We start from the raw sequence: 20,813 nt of genomic DNA, 5'->3' as shown, positions 1-20,813 counted from the left end.
TACATGCACCAAGTACACAAAACTGCTTCATGCTTCCCTCTCAGTTCCACCTTTGCCACAATCTGTTTATTTGAAACAAAACCTTCTTGAGTTTTAAACTGTGTTTATTTATTCTAAATAAATAATAGTATATTGTTTATACTAAACAATCTCTCTAACTGTGTCTGTTCCTAGGGATTAAAAGTAGGGTAATTCTGGGCTTTTCATATCAAATCTTGTCACGCATATCAATAGTAGAAGAAAAGATCCAACTTTGCTCAAATTCTGTTCTTGTGAGAAATAACTGCCTCCAGTGGGCAATTGGTTTTGCTGCTGCTTACTGGAGACAAATTCCTTAGCTCGTGCCATGGCAATGCCCTGACACCTCTACCTGGCCCTGCCCCAGGCTGTGCCCCCTCGTCGCCCTGCTGCAGCTGGCTCCTCACTGCGGCTCAGCCAGCTCGTCCCTTTGTCAAACAGTTTTCCTGTAGGAGTGTAGAAGCTGTATTTTACACCTAACACCCTTTGCTCTACTGACAGAACACATCCTAATTTTGCAAATATTCGAATATTTCTATCTCAGTGAAAGAAGCAGAAATTTTCATTCAGTGTAAAATTTGTGACAATACAAATAGAATTTTAAAAGGAGCCTGTGCTACATCTAACAGCAAATCTCTCTGAATGCCTTTCCTGCACCCCACTGCTTTATATACAGGGGAGGCAGAGAGATATAATAGATGAAACATTTTGTTTATGAAGTGTCTATGTTTTGTTTTATTTCACATGTTTTTGCAATATAGATAACAGATTACACCACAGAGCTTTCATTGCCTTGTGCTATAAAGATACTATAAAGCCTTTCTGGGTATTAATAATAGATTGTGTTGATGAGTTTGGAGAAGCTGGCAATAGACCCCCCACTGCAAAGACATTAACACCACAGGACTAAGGTATCTTTCCCTTGCAAATCAGTTGCTAAATTGGCTGTGCTGCTGAGTTTGGGCACAAGCTCTCCACCAGCATCACTGCAGCAGGCACAGGAAGTGATTTTGTTTTATACAGGCAAATAACGTTTCTTCCTCTCAATGCTCTTAGTTGTGAGGAAAGCCTTGAGTAAATTCTTTCCCTAAGTCATTCTTGCCAGCCAAGAAATAACTTAGAAATTACATTTGAATTGCTTTGACATGATTATTTTTTTTCTGTAAAAGTGAAGACCAGGCCAGTGAATCACAACAGTACAATTTCCCTGCTTATGGGGCCTTTAGGGTGAAATCTCATATAAAAATTGCATTAGAAGATTTTCCCTGTGTTGTTGGTGATGTAAATTCAGTGTGCCATTTAGTGAACAAGCAGGATAAGATGTCTGTCAGAGCAGAGACTGGAGCAGCATCCCAGCCTGTTCCTCAGGGCCCCTCCAGAGGCCACTTCATCCACTGGATCCTGGCGAGGGCACAAAAGGAGATCGAGGTGGATTTAATTTAATTTGTGTAAATATCTGAATAAGAATCCAATGGGAAAAAAAAGGACTGCCCATTTTGTTTTGGTGACCACTGCCCCCCAGCTAGGTAGAGCTGTGGCAGAAGCACAAATGCCCCCAAAAATACGATGTTTTTACATCAATGTGATTTGGAGAATGCAAAAAGCACAGCAGCAGAAGCCCATTTAGCCTCTTTGAAACTTATGGACAAAAATAATGTTATCTCACAAATGTTTGCACTGCCTAGAAATGTAACTCTAACAAAATCACATATTTTGTTAATTCATTAAGTCTTAATTGCAGCCCTAGCTTTATCAATTCAGTTGGTGCCCTTAACTTTTATAACAGTTTCTGTTCTACAGAAAAGATTAGGAGAAAATTGCAGCCATAATCTGTACAGTGCAATTGCTGTGCTATAAAGAGGAATGGGAGTAGCTGAGAAGAGCAATTGGATTCCCAAAGGTGGAGCACAGTAGAGCAATATCAGTGACTTTGTAAATGAAAAATTGTTTTAATTCCCTTCTAACAGCAATAATTCTATTCTTCATAAATTTTCCCATCAAAGTGTTGTATGGAAAAATGCTATAAAATAGAACAGCATGGCAGTGATGGAAGACAGTTGAACAAAGTGGTCAATTAGGGGATGAAAATTAAGCAAAGAGAAGAATTCATTGTGTCACATTCTGCTCAAAGCGAGAAACTGCTCTGCACTTTGCATTTTATGTTGTACTTTATAGTTAGGGGAGATGTAACTATTTAGGTCATTCTGGTCCCACTTGAGCAAGTTGCATTAGGCTGTGAGCTTTAAATCCTGCGTGTCTTTGTGCTTTTGTCTAAGCATCCCAGTTCCACCCCAGAGCTGCTGGTGGGCACAGGTTTGAGGTGGGCACAGTGACAATGGGTGCTGGTGGCTCTGACCTTGTCCATGGTCAAAGTTCCACCAGCTTCACAGCAAGACTTGGCATGGCATAATATGTGGTCCCTTATAGTTGTTTTAGCCGTCAGCTTGTCTTGGCAGGGGAGTACAGCACTCCTCACAGAAATACAGGTAAAATATTTACATGAAGAAAAAGTAATTCATTACCAAGGTAGGCAATATGTAATTTGTGAGTCTAAATCCGCATTGTGAAAGGCAGATTTAACACAAGCTTTCACCAGTGGCTGGTGTTCATACTACAGCACCTGTGGATAGAGGGTTAATAAATATTTTCTTCAGTTCTCCCTGAAGAATAAAAAGGTTTCTTTGTTTTAGTTGCTCTCTAGATATTACAGTTTTTTTCTAGAAACTTAAAAATTTTGCACATTTTATTACTACTTGATGAAAGGGAATTATCTTTCTTATACTGAAGTCTCAGCTATGAAATTGGCTTTAATAAAATATGTAATTATTTCATCTGCAGGGAAAATATGTTAAATGGATTATTTCATTTTTAAGGGGGTGGGGGGTTTCAAATAATAAATTTATAATATTCCTGTTCTGCTTTACTGCATTCAGGATGTTTTGTGTATTCTGAATTGAGTGCAACCAAGCAACAGTTTTTCCACTTTATAAGCACCCATGAACTGTAAGACACTACAAAAAATATTCAAGTCCTGTGCTAGAAAAACCCCATGCACACTGTTTTTCCAATCCTATGTCATCTAAAGAAAGAATATCAAAATTTATCCCGAAGAGCAAGGAACAGCTATCTTTCATTAGTAATTTAATTTCTTCTCTTAATAAGACTCTCTTGTGTGAAAAACATGCTGTACTTTACTCTGGCTCTACCCTGTTTCATAGCACAGGAGTGTGAAGCAAACTTCCAGCATCAGAGCAGGCCAGCAGGGATATCCCAGCAGAGGAAAAATGCCACACGTAGAGACTGCACCAAGAGTACTTACAAAAGCCGTGACCCCTACCTCTGCATATTTATTAAATAAAGGAAAGCCAGGTATCTGCTGTGGTTGCTGCAACACATAATGTCAGAATAACACAGAAAGGGAAATGACTGAAGGTCTCTGATAGGTAGGAAGCAGCATCTGTCCTCCTGCATACATCAAACACAGCTTAATAACTTCCTATTTACTGCTTCATGGCAGAGGCCCAGTACATAAACAACCTGACTGAATTAGTCGATTTTTCTACCTTTGTCCTGTATAACAAACCTCTTGAACCATGCTTAATGTGAGCGGCAAATTTCACACTGCACACGGACATCTCTCAGCACAGATTAAATTAGTTATAATAAAACAATTAAAATCTATTTGCCCACAGACAGGAGGAAATGAAGGACCTGGCTGAGCCACAGAAAGGTAAAGGGTGGGTTGTCAGGGCACCAGGAGAGTAAACAGCAGAGCCGAGATTCTCAGGAGCAAAGCAGGGTCAAACTTACTGTGAGATAACCGCGTGGGATATAATAAATCAGGGCTCCCTATTGCACTCCAGATGGCTGTGCCATGCAGCAAGGCACAGTGGATCATGTAACTGTGGTTGTTTCTAAGGATTACTGATTCAGCCTGCCTTCACAGGGATATCCTAACAAATAAAATCTTTATGGCCTCTTCCGCTGGTGAACATTTTCATCTACTGGTTAAAGTCAGGACATGTCTTAGCATTTGCATTGCCCTGATACATATGCAAAATTAATTTAAGTTCACACAGTTTTGGCTGGTAAAGACTTTTTGATTATCTAGTACTGTAAAGTTGCTTCAGAGCATTTTTTATTCTGATGGACAGACAGGCCATTGTTCTGAGCTTTAGCTTGGCTGAGTCCCCCAAGTGTTCCAGGCATACAGGCAAACACACTTAAAAACTCCTAAACCTATTGAGTTGTCTTTCAAAATTGTCCAGGCAACAGAATTTATTTATAAAACTCCGCAATCATTGATTCAAAACAAGGTTTTCTTGTTCTGCTTTTCTTCTTTGTCCTCTTTGAACGATTTTCTCTGGAATGTTTTCGTTGTGCTTAGGAGTCGGAGATTTCCTGCGGCTTCTAATAAAGGCATTTGATTTCCACTCTCCACATACTTTAACACTTCCAAGGATTTTGAGGTTTGACATTAGCTTAAGAGAGCTGGAGATAATCAGCCATGGGAGTTAAAAGCCAGAGTTACGCAAATTATTTCTAAAAGGTATAGAAAGCAAAAAAAAAAAATTCCTTTAAATGTTGTTGGTATGGGACAGAGTCTTTGTCTCAGCACAGAATATCTGTGTGCTCCCCTTCAAATTTATGGCTTTGATTGAAACCTGTAAAGGGGTGCTCTGTAAAGTATTCCTGCTATCCTACACTTCCCAACAGGTTTATTACCATTCGTTTATAAAATGAACAGTCTAACGAGCAGTGGTTTAGATCACAGCTATCAAAGTCTGGTCATTTGTCAAGATTAGTTTCCTGTTGTGAGATTGCCTTGTGCAAAAAGAGTGCATAACCTTGTGTTCCTCTTGGGAAGCTGAAAAAATACCTATAAACACCCTATAAGATAGGTTTAATGAAAACTTTATAATCTCAGAATTCAACCCAACACGCTGCTCTGTGTGTGTGTGTGCGAGTGTATTTGTGTGAATGTGTGTTATAATAGAGAGTACTTGTGTACAGGGGAGGGAATTTTCTTGACAAGAGTTAAATTCAGGATATGAAGTCCGTGCAGTATTGACAGGGCAATTTAATGTTCATTTGAATGAGTTAATCTACACTGATGACAGTGTAATTCGTTATAGCTAAAAGGCTGCCTTGGGAAGCACTGTTGCAAAAGCACCATCTTTACGGGACTAGTCGGTTGCCAGTAAATAACACAAAATATTTTCTATTCACATTTATTTTGAAGAAAAAAGAAAAAACACAAACACTAAGGCAGTATGACAGCAAAGGTGCTGGTCAGGGAAACAACGGGCTCCACGGGACGAGGAGGTTATCTTCGTGTCCCTGTTCGAGGGAAGGTGCAGAGGATTTATGCTTTCCTGAGCTTTTCTTCTTGAAATTGTCTGTGAAATGTGTTGCATTTGTGTTTTCACTGCCACTGGACGGTGGCGTATTGTGCGGTTTGCTTGGGAGACAACTGGAGGCAGCCGCAGCCCGTCCTGGAGCGTCCCAGCCGTGCCCGGGGCCCGCAGCGCCCAGCGGCTCCGGCTGCCTCCGGCTCCCCGGCCGCAGAGCCCTCCCGGGGAAGGTTCCGCGTTCTGCGCGGCCGGAGAGGGGAGGTGGGCACCTGCCCGCGGCAGGCCGGGGTCCCTGGAGCCGTGTGCGAGCGTTCGCCAGGGCGGCCGCGCTGCCGGTATGGCCGGGCATCGGCACCCCGGGGCCGTCCCTCTCGGTATGGCCGGGGAGCAGCGCCCCGGGGCCGGCCCGTCCCTCCCGGTGCGGCCGGGGAGCAGCGCCCCGGGGCCGTCCCTCCCGGTGCGGCCGGGGAGCAGCGCCCCGGGGCCGGCCCGTCCCTCCCGGTAAGGCCGGGGAGCGGCGCCCCGGGGCCGGCCCGTCCCTCCCGGTATGGCCGGGGAGCAGCGCCCCGGGGCCGGCCCGTCCCTCCCGGTAAGGCCGGGGAGCAGCGCCCCGGGGCCGGCCCGTCCCTCCCGGTAAGGCCGGGGAGCAGCGCCCCGGGGCCGGCCCGTCCCTCCCGGTATGGCCGGGGAGCAGCGCCCCGGGGCCGGCCCGTCCCTCCCGGTAAGGCCGGGGAGCAGCGCCCCGGGGCCGGCCCGTCCCTCCCGGTAAGGCCAGGGAGCAGCGCCCCGGGGCCGTCCCTCCCGGTATGGCCGGGGAGCAGCGCCCTGGGGCCGGCCCGTCCCTCCCGGTAAGGCCGGGGAGCGGCGCCCCGGGGCCGGCCCGTCCCCTCCCGGTAAGGCCAGGGAGCAGCGCCCCGGGGCCGTCCCTCCCGGTAAGGCCGGGGAGCAGCGCCCCGGGGCCGGCCCGTCCCTCCCGGTAAGGCCGGGGAGCAGCGCCCCGGGGCCGGCCCGTCCCGCCCGGTGCGGCCGGCGGGAACGGCAGAGTGCAGGTACATGCGGGGACAGAGCCTTCGCACCAGCTCTGCCGCTCCTGAGGTCTCCTCCAGGTGTGCCCGTCCTGAGGGCATCCCCTCGGACAGAGAGGCGAGGCTTGGTTAAATGAGTCAAATAGGTTTAAGCAGTTGAACAGAAACAACTATTGTAGTGCACCTTTTTTTTTCTCCCCTCTTTGTGTGTTAATCCTTTCAGATATAAAGATATAAAATTGTGCAGAGATAAAAATATTTTCTACTTAGGAATTTGCTGGCTAAAGCATTGTAAGGAAAACCTTGCAGATGAAGCAAACGGAGCGTATGGAATAAGCCATCCTGTTCATGGCAGTGCCCAGGGTCCTGGGTGGCATCAGTTTCCTTTGGATCAATTTAATTCATTTCATACCTGAAGAAGAGCCACTTAGTCCACTTTGCACCACTGTTACCTTGAGGTTTTGGTCGTGCAGAGGTGTGCACCGAGCTGGCCAGGCTCCTGGTGTGGTCACTCCCAGGTACAGCCAGAAACACCCCAGTTCCCCTCTCTCAGCCATTTTCTGGATGCTGTGTGCAACCGTATTGACATTTGCTTTTCCCTCCTGCCCACTCTGACTCCAGCCCTTTGCCGAGGGCTTGTACTGCCATTTTCCTGCACTTCTCAGCTCAGACAAAATGGAGGCTCTGAAGGAATGAGTAACTACCACAGTCTTAGCCTTCTAAAATCAGAGGGAATTGCCTTTTTTGTGAAAAATTATAATTTTGATGACAGAAAAAAGTCAGCATACCCCATGCTAAAAGGCAGAATCTAATTTTTTTTTTCTGTGAACACGCTGGTGCAGTGGTGTTCATTTCCTTGCTGAAATGTAAATGTTCATGCACCTTGCACTGTGATGTATTGCCATAAAGGACACTGAATTTCAAATCACCAGCACACCACGTGACACAGGGATGTAACAGCAATCTGTCTTTATTTGAGGCAGCCCTTTTCTGAAATCTCACTTAGGGAGATTCCCAGTTGCCATTAGGAAAGCAAAATAAAATTAATCTAAATAATTCTAACTTAAACCTAGAAAATTAATGATGGATGAAAGACAGGGTTTACAGAGCATTAATAAGAACTAGTCTGGATGCAGTGTGTGTTCTAGGGTCTGGGATTATACTGGTAATTTGACAGATTGTATCACTGCCTATCTCTGCCAAAGGATGTTTCACACCATTTAAAATGCACAGTACTTCCTTCAGAGACAGGTTGTTCTGGAATAACTCAACATCCAAAGGGAAGCTGTGTTATTTCACTCCTCTCTTTATTGATTGCATGTGTACAATAATGTGTGTGTGCACACGTGCTGACTTTGCCTCAGCAAAAGCACAAAGTTTTCATGCTCATTTCTGTGTTTATCAGCCTCCTCAGAGACAGAGAATACCAAAAATGGAAAGTCTGTTCAGAATAGGGCTTAAGTGCTGGAACAAGAGACCCTGCATAAAACAAAGCATGAGCTGGTCCTTCCTCTAAAAGGTGAATTGAAATACATTTGTGTTTAAGCAATTATCCGACTTTGGTAGCTCCCTTTTGTTTCTCATCTTGAAAAGGAAAAAACCACTGAGATAAGGACAGATCTTAGTGGGCTTTGTCCAGGAAAGGTGATTTAGGGAATTTCGAGACCAAAGGAATTGAGATTTGAAAAAATTGCATGTCTATGCTATTTCCAAGCCAAAGGATGCAAGACTTGCCGTGTGCAGAAGCATGAGCCAGGCTGATGTGTGCAGGCATTGCTGGATTTGGACCCACGCAGGGTATGATCTGATGCTGCCCTTGACCGTGCTGCTCTCCCTTGCAGGCTGTTTGCTGCCAAGTGCAGCGGCTGCATGGAGAAGATCGCGCCGACGGAGTTCGTGATGCGCGCCCTGGAGTGCGTGTACCACCTGAGCTGCTTCTGCTGCTGCGTCTGCGAGCGCCAGCTGAGGAAAGGGGACGAGTTTGTCCTCAAGGAAGGGCAGCTGCTCTGCAAAAGTGACTATGAGAAAGAGAAAGACTTGTTGAGCTCGGTCAGCCCAGACGACTCAGACTCAGGTGAGCTTTTCCCACACCTGCTCTGACTGGAAAAGCTGCATGGGTCTGTAGAGCTTTTGTATAGAAATTGCATCCATTTTCACATCCACTTCATCTGTATGCATGTGCCACCTATGCAAATTTGCAGGCACAGCTGAAAACATTCCTACTGGCAGTCTGCTTTCCCTAACCTGACTCTCTTCCTTAACCTCCTGCTTAGTAAAAGACAAACTCTTTTTGCTTTCATCAGTGTGTTTTTCTGTAAGATCATAAAGCATAAATCAGACTGACTTTAGCTACCCAAGGTCTCACTCAAGTAAGGTATCAGTATGCTGTTCTCTGTAGGCATTCTTCCATCCACTTAACATATTTTTCAGGGGATCTTCTTCACATAAAATTTCAGCACTAAACTAGGAAAATGGACAAGAGGAATCTCTCTGCCAATTACAAATAGTACCTTTAAAAAAGATTGCAAGTGCAACACAGAAGTACTGAAGAGAATCTGAAAGTAACTGAGATGTGGGTTTGTGCCATCATAATCACACAGTTGTTTTCCAAGAAAATCAACAGTTACCATTCCATTACATGTACAAATGATGTATTTGCCTCTGGTTTATGGGAAAATGTGTTACTCTATTTTAACTGGTAGCAGAAATTATCCTTGATCTCTAATCTGAGAGTCATATTCTCCACATTGCTAAAATTTGTATTTCCACACCAGGAATACCTCAAGACAAAGGTGTCTGCATGGGACCAGGGCCACTCTTGGAGCAGTGTTTTAGTTATTGTCATGCTGCTTTTGCAGGACCCTGAGTGCTCTGCTCAGTAAATCTCAAGTCAGAGGGTCTGGGCTTCTGGTGAACGGGCCTGAGGCATGTGAGGCATGTGCTGACAGCTCCATGATCATCAGCACACTTTGCCCCCAGCAGCTCCAGTGAGCCCCTGTGCACCTGCCTCGTGTCCACCACACCCCCTTGACCAGCTCCTGCCAGGCTGTCCCCATGCTGGGGCTGGCCACAGCACCTTTCCCCACTGCTGTCCTCACTCACACAACTGCTGCTGGCAGCTGCATTTGGCACCAGCTTTGAGCAGGGGTGGGCTCCTCTTCGGGACCAGACTGACTTGTGATCTGCAGTGAGGAGCTACCACGGTAGCACAAACCAGTCTTGGTTTCAATTTCATTTCCCTTTGGCACAAAGGGGAGTTTCTTAGTCCTGGAGATGCTTTTTTCCCCTCATTATTCTCTGTTAGTCAAACCCAACCTGAAAAACAAGCTGACAAATTAAACAAGTTGTTTGTCTCCCATTGTCTAACACAGTGAAAACACTAATCTCCCAGGGGTCTGCGTGAGAGCACACAGTCTGCAAAGCCCTGGCTGAGAATGTGTCCTGCTTCAATCAAATATTTATCCACTGGACACAAGAGTAACTCTCCAATGAGCAGTATTAATCCTCACAAACCTTTCCTTAGAAATGGCATGCTGGAAAGTTAATAATGTCATGGTTATTAAAATGACTGAACTTCCCTTTAATCATTAGGCCAAAGATGCTTATTAAAGTAAAAGGTAATTGGACTGCTAGGTGCATAATAATCAGACCCTAAAATGAATTAAAGTCTAATTTGTTGATTCCCCAAATGTAGTCTTTCAGTATATAAAAAATTCCATGTGTTTCTCCATGTTGAAGTCCCTATAATAATGTGATAGTGTTTTCTGGAAGAAAACTCAGTAGTCTGGTCAAATAAAATATGCTGACTTGAAAGGTTGATTTTCTCAACAAAATTTGTATTTACTCATCAAGCTTTACCACTGTGCTTGAGATTTCCCAGGACAATATACTAACACATGCAATATCACCAGATTGTATGAGTATTCAGAATTTAATTATAGAAAATACAAATAATCTCTTTGGTCTACACAAGCACATAGATACTTGTATACATTTACTGAAAAAGAGAAGTTTGTGCTTGTACATATGGACACATTTTAATGCACAGAGGAAGATTACTGATGTTTTCTGTGGGAAGTAGAAATGAGATGACAAAGATTATATTTAATATTATTGCTGGACCTTCAAAACATTCAAAACAGTATTCAATAACTGGATTCTGTACTATATTGAGTTAGATGGGCTTTGAGATACTTGTGTGATACTTGCTTTATGCTGTTTTGCTGCTGTAGCAGTGCAGGCAGTAGTACCTGTCTGCACATAACGCTTCAGGAGAAGCTGGAGTTCAACTGTGAAGGTGAAGGTGTTTATCTGGGGCTGTGATTGGGGCAGGTGAGCACATGGGACCAAGAGGTGCTGGAAAGGCACAAAGTGTCTCTGTGCCCAATTCCTGGAAATACTGAAGCATTTTCTGAGTTTCCATCCCCTGATCAGGACCTCAATTAAAAATTGAAAACATTTTATGCTTTTGTGGCATTTGATTTTGGCAGAGCACAGAGATCTGAGAGAGTCTCTTGCTGCCCACAGCTGCTTTAGGTATTCAAATAACCATGGGACAATAGTTTAACCTGTTGACTGAAGAGCAGTTCTCAAATATCCTGTTTTCTTGGTGGAACAAGTGCAATTATATATCCTTTTTTCACCAGTCAAAAGTGATGATGAAGATGGAGATGTTAAGCCCACCAAAGGCCAAGTAACCCAAGGAAAAGGAAGCGATGATGGGAAGGACCCAAGAAGACCTAAACGACCAAGAACAATACTTACTACACAGCAGAGACGAGCATTCAAAGCATCCTTTGAAGTATCTTCTAAGCCCTGCAGAAAGGTAGGTGCTTCAGCAGGGACCAAGCCAGCCCTGACACCAGGCCACAGCCGCAGACAGCCCTGCCCCTTCCTGGGCCAATAGCAGCTCTCCCGGGGTGAAAGCAGAGCACTCTTTTTGCACAGAAGTCTTTTATGGGTAAAATTTAGTGTCATTTTCCTCAGCTCGGACTCTTTGTTCAGTAGTTACAGAACTGGTAGCGCCATTGGGGCAGAACTTGACAACACTATGCAAAAATATGATTAATTTTTAAAAGTAATTCCATACATGCAATTTTTGTTCTAAGTACAAACATTCCTCCTAACAAAACTGATTAGTGGTTTTTTGGTTTGTTTTTTTTTTTTTAACTTATGAAAAATTGCATCATTAAACATTTCCTCCTGCAGGTCAGAGAAACATTGGCAGCTGAAACAGGGCTCAGTGTGCGAGTCGTCCAAGTCTGGTTTCAAAACCAAAGAGCAAAGGTAGGCTGTTTGTCCCACCCTCAAAAGTCAAATGCAGGCTGTGCCTCACATGGGCTCTTGCCCTGGCTGCAGCTCACACTGCAGAAGTCCCACAGCTGAGCTCTGCGTGTTCTGCCTGCTCTGCTCTCTACATCCACTGGAAAGGCAACTTCCAAACACAGACATTAAATTAATATGCTCAAAGCAACTCAGGGTTGGGAGTAAATTTTGCATGCAAATCTGAACTGGAAACTGAAGTGTTTAAGCTTAGAATTGAAACGGAACCCACAACAGTGTGTGCATAAGTATAAATGGTCTGTGTTAATTGATAAGATGTTTGCAGAGGGTTTTGTAAGGAAACAAAATGGTTGCATTTGGAGCTACAAGACTGTTCTATTCTTCTGCTTGTTTTCAGATGAAAAAGCTAGCACGAAGGCACCAACAGCAGCAGGAGCAGCAGAACTCGCAGCGACTAGGGCAAGGTAGGGGATTTGTGAAAAAGCAAAGTGAGAGAAAGAATCAGCAGCTGTCTGGAAGTGCTGTTCCCACGTGACACTTCAGTACAGCCATGCAGGGAGCGTGCAGGGCTGTGGGTGACATGTGCCATCAGCAGTGGAAGGACACAAAGGTGTGCCTGAGTGCCCATGACAGGTTACTCCAAGTTCTCCTGGTGGGATCAGACCCCAGAGGTGCTCATGCAGAAGCTGTTACCTCATTTCTAGTAGGAATGTGCCACGTGGAGGTGTCTGCACTGGAGGAAATCTCCAGGAGGCTTGCTCCAGACAGATCCTTCAGTTTGTTTTCTTCTGCAGTAAGGGGCACAGTGCTCAGCTGGCAATCTGCACAGGCATCGGCGTTACTGCCCCAGCCAAGGCACGGAGAGCCCCTCCTGTGCCCCCACAAGTGTCTGGACCCTGGGGCAGGCACTGCACCCAGGAGCTGGAACTTGCTCTGCTGCTCTCTGGGTACTCTTGAGTATCTCCAGCTCCCAAGACCTTGCAGCCTCAAATCCTCGACTTTACCCAGAGCAGAAAAACTGGGACCAGCAGGAGTTAGAGAATAACTGGGCTCTGTCAGACAGACTGTATGGACTTTGGGAGGATAAGGTCCAGGACCTAGGAGCTCCAGAAATTATGTGGAAATTACAAGTCTTTCAGCTTATTGCTCAGGGTTCTATGCTCAGACAAAATTTGGAAAGTTTCTCTGACTGACAGGATACCCCTGACCGCATTTGCTAGGATTCATTGTTGCCACTGATTCTGCCCTGTTCCCCAGCAGTAACTGCTCCTCCTCTTTGCTTTGCAGAAGTAATGTCCAACCGAATGGAAGGGATGATGACATCTTACACACCACTTGCACCACCACAGCAGCAGATTGTAGCAATGGAGCAAAGCAGTTATGGCACAGACCCATTTCAGCAGGGTCTTACCCCTCCACAAATGCCAGGCGACCACATGAACCCCTATGGTAAGGCATGCCTCATTCTGCCACATCCCAAGTAGCTGGGTCCATGTGCTGGATCACACTCCATAGGGGCAGCAGCTTTACTGGCTTTTAGAATATTTTTCTGGGATTTGTACCAGTCAGTTTTATGTGTGTATTTTCTTGTGCACATAAGGGGGTAGACCAGAGCTCATCTCAAGCTCTGAACACCTTTCAGAACTATTTCACAGTATAATTTTGATAAACAATAAGCAAACAACATCACCTCTCCAAACTCCACTTTTTTAAACCACTGTCCAAGACACTGAAAAATAAACAGTACCAAATTCTAGCTCCCTCACAAATTTTTCCTTTTTTCTTAGAAGCTTTGAGGAAAAAGTGCCTTCAATAAAGAGAAGTAATCTATTCATTACAAAATGAATAAGCAGCCCTGTAAGACCACTCAGATTGGATGCGTGGATTTGTTAAAGAACAGTTCTTGAGCTACTAAGAGATGGGTTACCACAGGACATTTCTCCTGCATAGTTTTATTCTCTGTCCCAAATCAAGATGACGGTTTGCTTTCACAATTGCTTGACCCCACATCAAACGCATTACAAGCACTAAATGCTCAATTATTGGCTCTGGACAATTGCAGTGTGGCATTTAAAAAGAATGTCAGAGGATTTTTCAGACTGTGATTCTCGGCCTTGCGGTAGCCCACAAGGGCCTGTTTCAGACTCCTTTCTGCTGACCAGGAGCACTTCACTGTAGAGGCTCACGTGCGCATCACTGTCCCCAGCACAGCGTGCACAGGCCAACAGGAAATCTGCTTTGAGTCTGTGTCATTACTTTTGCCACTGAGACAAGTCCATGGTGCACACCAGGAAGTTTGGGAGGTCCTGTAAGGAGCTGAGGACATATGAAGTGCCCTCGAGCATTAGGTGGCTTGTGATTTTGTTGGTTTGCTTGGCTTTCTGAGTGAAACTCCTTGGGAAGTAGGTTCTATGCTCCAAAAGGGGTGCAGGGGATGGCACAAAGCCCTTTCAAATGAGTGTGTGAGGAAAAAGAAGCAGACTAACACTTTTGCAGAGCCCCTAGGACTTGAGCTAGAGCTTTTTCTGGAACCTTCAGTGTTGAAGTAAGCTGAAATCATAGTTGCTAAAGGAAATACAAGGTGCTGTTCCAGACCAGCCCTAAAAGAGTGGAATTTTCTGAAAGGAGACCATTTTTACAGCTGTAACTCACTTGAGGCCAGGGAAACTAGGTCTCTTCCTGGGTCCTGTCACACTGGTAGAACTTTTGCCTTGTGAGTATATGAAGACCAGTATGATTATGGCTCTTAGACCATGCCTCCCTTTCATGGGCACCCTGGTTCCACCTTTCTTGACAGTCCTGGTGCTCCCATGAGTGCTGGAACCCGTGGAGAAGCTGGGGACCTGCTCCTCCCCAGCACCGTCTGCTCCTGTTGTCAGCCAAGACTCTGTTTTGGCTGCTGACTGAAACTGAAATTAAACCCTGGCAGGTTTGGGCGCATTGCTGCCGGCTGACCCCTGTGGGTTGATTTCAAGCCCTCCCACTTGTAGGTCAGACCCTCGTAGCCAAAGTGTGTTAGCATGGGAGCTCAGGAGCAGGAGTGTTCCTGCTCGCTGCAGCGTGCAGCACGTGAGCATCCGTGTGTGCTGTGTCCTCCCCGGCTGCGCAGCATCCCGCCTAACGTGTGCATTTCATTTGCAGGAAACGACTCCATTTTTCATGATATCGACAGTGATACCTCTTTAACTAGCTTGAGCGACTGTTTTCTTGCCTCTTCCGAAGTTAACTCCATGCAGGCTAGAGTAGGAAACCCCATTGACAGGCTGTACTCTATGCAGAGCTCCTATTTCGCCTCATGAAAGTAAAGAAAACTAACAGCCGGCGTGTGTTTAGCCAGTGACTTTTCCAGTGCAGACTCTACAGCCATATGTTGCCCAGCTCTTCCTTCACAGTGACTCTGCTGCCTCTGGACTGCAAAGAGCATTTTTTTAGGAAGACTGTCTCTGTTTGCATATATGTGTATGTATGTACATATATTTTAATACCTACATACATACATATATAGGGAGACAAAACACATCCACCCGTCCCATACCCTTGATTCCCAGCTGGCGCCAGACCACGAGACAAGCACGGAAGGAACAGAAGAACCTGCTCGTCCTCAGCCTTTGATCTGGTTTGGTTTGAGCTCATCATCTTAAAAGAAATGGATTTTGTGGAAAGCTAGACCTTTTCCTCCTCTCTCTTCTCCTTTCTTTTGGATGTCTAAAGTTTTTTTTTAGCCACTGATACTGACATCAGTCAACCATATGACAAATAAATCAAAGAAACTGGAGATTCCTCCTTTTCTTACTGCATGATTCATACTATGTTGTGGATAAATTTCCATTTGAACTGTGAGAAGTTAATGTAAATGTGATGTTCAACATTTGTTTCCTTTCTACACTTTTTCTACATAACCTAGATCTGCTCATTAGTTTATAGCCCTTATCCGTATGATACTGAGGAAACTGGTTAGCAGTATTTGTGGAAAAAGCCAGTGATTTCAGAGTAAGAAAGGTCTATGACCCTGGAGAGGAGATGCATGTTAGGGGCAGAGGTATTTAGGTTAGTATTGATCTCAAGTAATTAAAACTAAAGGTGCTTACAAGACAGATCTATTTAATTTTTTCTGAAGTGTGAGATTAAAATATTTACATTTGTTTGTAAGTATTGCAGTGCCAAATTTCAAGTCTAGACCATGACTGGCGAAGAAGTGTTTTTCATTCTGTTCTGTTTATTTGTTTTGCATGAGGCATAAATATGCTGTTCTCTATTGTCCATCTGGAATAATTAAGCACTCCTTTAGTTACCTTGCCTCAGCAAGAAACAAGGATACACAGTTCTAGCCTGAAACACCAGAAGTCCTGAAATGTGCACCAGCCAGGAACAGCAAACTGTGAAAGAAATGACAGTGGGAAGTTCAGGTATGTTGAGCTGAAATTTTAGCAGGGCCTGCAAATGCCCCCTGCCAGGACTCCTGGCTGTGGTGCCAGCTGAGTGAGCAGTGTGAGCTCTGCAAGGACAGACGCACCGACCAAGGGGTGGCCCAGGTGACGTCTGTCTCTGATGCTGAAGTTTGAGCATATGTCATATAGATTTTTGTAGGGCATAAAATATCATAAATAATAATAGTATAGCTATAAATATTGCCTGGTGATAATTATAATGTGGAGAAGCAGACAAGTACAGTCATGGCTCTCAGTAGAGAAAACTTCATGGGGAGTATTTGCCAGGGTAATATCAGTAATTATAGGGTGTGTTCAAAATAGAGCTCATGGGGAAAGATTGGCAGGATAGGCACTTTCTTAAATAAATACCTTTAATATATTGACCATAATAGCTGAAAAACAAGTCCAAAGCTTTCGTTAATCTAACTCCTGCAGGCTGAGGACTGGTACCAGGCCAGCATCGCAGTGTCCCTGTGGGGCCTGGCATCTTCTGTGGGAGCGTGGGTCTCCCATGGAGGGGAGACCAGAGCAGGACCCCTGCAGCCTCCAGGGAGGGAGCAGCCCCACTGCGGGGACCACCGCCTCGGGGAGTCCTGCTGGGAGCCCCGCAGCAGCTGATGGAGACAGGCCCTCCTGGTGTTCCGGAGGCACGCTGGGAACGGCAGGGTGATGGGTCCAAGGACAAAAATACCATTTTCCCCCAGCATGGAAGTGTGCACTGAGCATGTTGGACGTTTCTTGAGAAAGCCAAGTTTATCTGCAGTGTAAGTGCATACGTTCTCACTCTGGAGAGGAGGAGAGCACCGTGGATGAGGCTCTGTGTGTGTGTGTCTGTGTGTGGCTGTGTGTCTGTGTATGTGTCTGTGTGCGTGTGCCCGTGTGTGTGTACATGTGTATGTCTGTGTGCGTGTCTGTGTGTCCATGTGGCTGTGTGCCCATGTGGCTGTGTCCGTGTGTCCATGTGTATGTCTGTGTCTGTGTGTATGTCTCTGGCTGTGTGTCTGTGTGTCTGTGTGTCTGTGTATGTGTCCCTGAGTGTGTGCACGTCGTGCAGGGGGGCAGAGCTCAGTCCAAGGACTGTCCTCCCTCTGCTTGAGGTGCAGAGCCCCTGTGTCCTGCACACAGCCTCAGTCAGGAAAGGGACTGGTGGCTCTGCAAGGGTTCCAGGGGACTTTCCTGTCCCTGTCCCTGTCCCTGATTGCTGCCATCCCCAGGAAGGTGGGTTTGTTGTGTCCATATGCTTTGCCTAGTGACCTTTCCCTGCTTTCTGGCAAGGATGTGGTTTCAACTGAGCATTGTGAGCCCCTGGATATATTTTGAAATGGAAAGGATTTTCTTTTCTTACCCATCCTGTTCAAGTATTTTACCCTTTCTTTGTGTATCAAAATAACAATTTCCTTTCTCTCTGCATGATAGCAAACATCTATAAAGAACTCAGGTGATCCTCGCTGCTTGCAGGGCAGAAGCAAGCAGGTTTCATATGGCACATGTAAACATATCATTTGTCACCACCGACCTCAATGGAGTCATCGTTTCCCTCTTCTCCCCTCTGCTGTGCTACTTTACAGTCATAGAAAAGCCTCTCAGATGCACCAGTTTGTAGACTCCTCATACAAGCACAGCCTTGCTTCATATCTCATTACTGGCAGGATCAAAATGGCATTTTTGGTGTTTACAGGGACTTAAATGAGAACTATAACATGACCTACAGTTTGGAGAACTGCCTTGTCCCAACTCTACCTCTGCATCTGGGATGGATGTTGAAAAATAATCCATCTCCAAGGAAAAAAATCAGACATCCCATTTTGTAGCTGAAGTATAATTCTTTGCTGATTCTCTGGATGACTGTTTGCCACCTTTTTTTTTTCATGCTTGTACATACTATCTCCTCTCCCTTGGCGTGTCGTATGATGATGCCTTAGCTGTTTGTTGCCCCATGTTCTGCCACCCTTGGAGCCACACACACGCACACATTCAGGCCCTTGGCACGTGTAACATTTTCCATGCCATGGCGGGCCGCTGCTGGTCCAGGGAAGGAATGCATAGGCAAGGATTTCCAGTGGGCCTGCAATAGCTGGCAAAGGCCAAAGTTCATTAAAGCAAAATAAATGTCACTTTCTTTTTGTGGAATAAATTATCCTACTGGAGTGTGATCATTGTGGTTTTAACCTGGGACCTTGCAGTAAAAGATTATACAGCAACCTCTGACCTCTTTGATTTCTGCTTTACTCTTCTGTTGTCAAGGGAATTTACTGATCAGGTGAAAGTAAAATGTTTAATGGGCCATATCACACTAATACCTTACATTGAGTCAAATTGATAAACTCTTGCCAAAAATTCTTAGCATCTGGCACTTCCACGGAAACCACAAACAATGATTGTACATATGGGAGCTCAAAGGCTAGAGGTCATGACAGCAGTTTATTACATGCACCTTACAGTGATCATTTTCCCTAGGAAATTAACCCCTCTCTAACAGAAATGCATCAAGTGAGCTCTTCACAGTATTTCCATCATATTGTTTTGGCTAATCAAGGAATAAGTGTGCAGCTGAAGTGGTGACAAGATGCAATTAAGTAAAAGATGATTGATTAGGTTTCAGTGTGCTTAATAATGTATAAAAAAGATGATTGTGAGATCAGAATGAATATGCTGGGTATGAGCTCAGAGGTCCTTCTTGTGCAGCTGCAGGTCTGTGAGGGCGGCAGAGGGTTCCCAGCACCCTGAGCAGTTACTGAGCCGCCTGGTGTGGGTGCCAGCTGGGCTCTGGGGTGCAGCAGCACCTTCCCCTGGCGTGGCTGGCTGCCGAGGGGATGGCTCGGGCTGTGCTGCTGTTCCAGACCCTCCTCATCACCGCCCTGAGGAGCAGCCCTGGGGCTGGTGGCAGACATTTCACAGTCACAATACTGGAGATAATTATGCTGCTGTAAATAAATGGTGATGGTTACACTCACTTATATTGAAACACCATCCTGGGTATTTTGGTCTCCTTTTCTTCTTTAAACTCTGTCATCAAAAACATCCAGATCACTTGGCTCAGTCGCAGCTAACCATGCCTGAGATGTGGCTCATGTTGGTCACACAGTAGCTGCTGAGTGGATTTTTCAAATCCACCCTGCAGAACTCAGATGATCATTGCCAGGTCCTTTGAAGGGTCATAGCTCAGCCAGCACGCTGTGCATCATGCCATGGGGAAGGTCCTTCATGCCAGCAAACCTTCCAGAGATGATGTGAACCCACTTCCCTCTTCCTACTGTGCTCAGGACTCCCTTCCAGTTTCCTTAAGGGTCAGAGGTACATCCCAAGCCACTGCCCCAGGTACTCCAGTGAACCCAGCTCTGGGATGCTGCTGGGATGCTGCAAGCTGGGCTTTACAAGAGCACCTCTATGAACCGTGACATAAGAACTCTGGTTCTCTCTGAAAGTCACTAGAAATGAACAGCAGAATCATGAGGAAGGGAAGGATTCTCACGAGCTGGAGCTGGGTCACAGCAGTGAAGGACAGAGGCAGCTGAAGCACAACGCAGCTGTGGGAGCTGGAGCCACAGTACCCAGAGTCTCAGTGCTTCGGATCGTGCTTCACACAGCCCCACGCCCGACTCACCCCACCAATTTGTGACCAGTAGCTGCTCCCTAGCATGCAGGTCCCTCCAGAGCCCCCTTCCGTGGCCTGGGGGCACAGGGCAGCCACAAGGCCAGCACTTCAGGCACCGGTGCTCCTTGCTTAGGGACATGCTTGGGCATTTGCTTGCCTGAAGTTTTTTGGCTTTGGTGGGCTTTCAACGCGGTCTTGCTTCTCTGAGGCTGATCTGACTGCGCTGATGGCTGTTTCCCTCCTGCTGGCTGCAGCCTGGATCACCTTGGCTTGGTGCACTCTGGTTCTGTTCAGCAGCAGCTGTGAAGGGGCTGCCAGATACTTTGCATTGGGAACTCTGTTTTTAGGTGAATACCCTATTTTTTAGCTGTGTATGGCTGTATTACTTGTATATTTATATATTCTGTATTTATGTTATCGAAATGTAGTATTTTGTAGCTGTCTGTTACAATTTGTTTAACTTGTAAAAAATATGACTGTGCTCTCTCATACTTAACCAGCTCCTTTCACTGTAGATTCGCTGCTCCTTTTCCTCTGTGTCGGAAACAAACCACCATAATGTATGTAGATTGGAATTTTTTCTTTATTTAATTATTTGTCATTATTAAATTATTTATTAGTGTTTTTAATTTTCATTTTACTTCCATTTTTTTCCTGCCACCATTGCTGGCAGCTAAGATCCATGTTTCTCATGCATCACATTCCTTCCCACGTGCATGTGCACGTACAAACACACACACACAGAGAGTATAAACAAAAACAGAAGAAAAATAAGAGAGAGATTACACTTCAGTATATTTGTAAATAAAAGCGACCTGTAAACTAAGCAGGACTTTCTCTCAGTGTGCAGTTCTTTCTTTGCTTTTGCAGACTGAGAGTGTGTTCTCTGTGCCCTGGGGCTGGCAGCAGTGTTCTGGAGAGCCCAGGGACAGCTGGGCACTGCCTCGATGGCTTTAGTGCTGTGCAAGTGGAGCCCAGGCTGCCTGGTGGAGAGACACAGAGGGGTGATGGCAGAGGCTCCTTTTGCGCTGGTTTTTGGCCTCTGAAGGTTGAGAGCTGTTCTGCAGGGATGGTGACAGACTTTTACACATCCTGGCTCCTCCGGCTA

The 20,813-nt window shown here is 45.6% G+C and overlaps 1 protein-coding gene across 2 annotated transcripts in view; it reads left to right on the top strand.

The window, feature by feature from the left end:
• The window catches only part of LMX1B (LIM homeobox transcription factor 1 beta), an 87,540-nt gene extending 67,098 nt beyond the window's left edge, over window positions 1–20,442 (top strand). Inside the window, exons 3-9 of one of the 2 annotated variants that reach the window (XR_004061220.1) lie at window positions 8,239–8,471; window positions 11,044–11,222; window positions 11,606–11,683; window positions 12,078–12,144; window positions 12,968–13,129; window positions 14,822–16,874; window positions 17,527–20,442. Coding sequence is in view for 1 of the 2 variants with exons in the window: in XM_030961351.1 (XP_030817211.1) it covers window positions 8,239–8,471; window positions 11,044–11,222; window positions 11,606–11,683; window positions 12,078–12,144; window positions 12,968–13,129; window positions 14,822–14,979 (877 nt within the window). In the remaining variant the exon portion in view is untranslated. Of the gene's footprint in view, window positions 1–8,238; window positions 8,472–11,043; window positions 11,223–11,605; window positions 11,684–12,077; window positions 12,145–12,967; window positions 13,130–14,821; window positions 17,023–17,526 lie in introns of those variants that run through there. The other variant, XM_030961351.1, reaches the window with a different exon arrangement.
• Window positions 20,443–20,813: the final 371 nt, after the last annotated feature.

This window comes from Camarhynchus parvulus, chromosome 17, assembly GCF_901933205.1.
Source record: "Camarhynchus parvulus chromosome 17, STF_HiC, whole genome shotgun sequence".
NCBI lineage: Eukaryota > Metazoa > Chordata > Aves > Passeriformes > Thraupidae > Camarhynchus > Camarhynchus parvulus.
The sequence above is the reverse complement of the archived record's forward strand: the minus strand, read 5'-3'. Positions and strand labels throughout refer to the sequence as shown.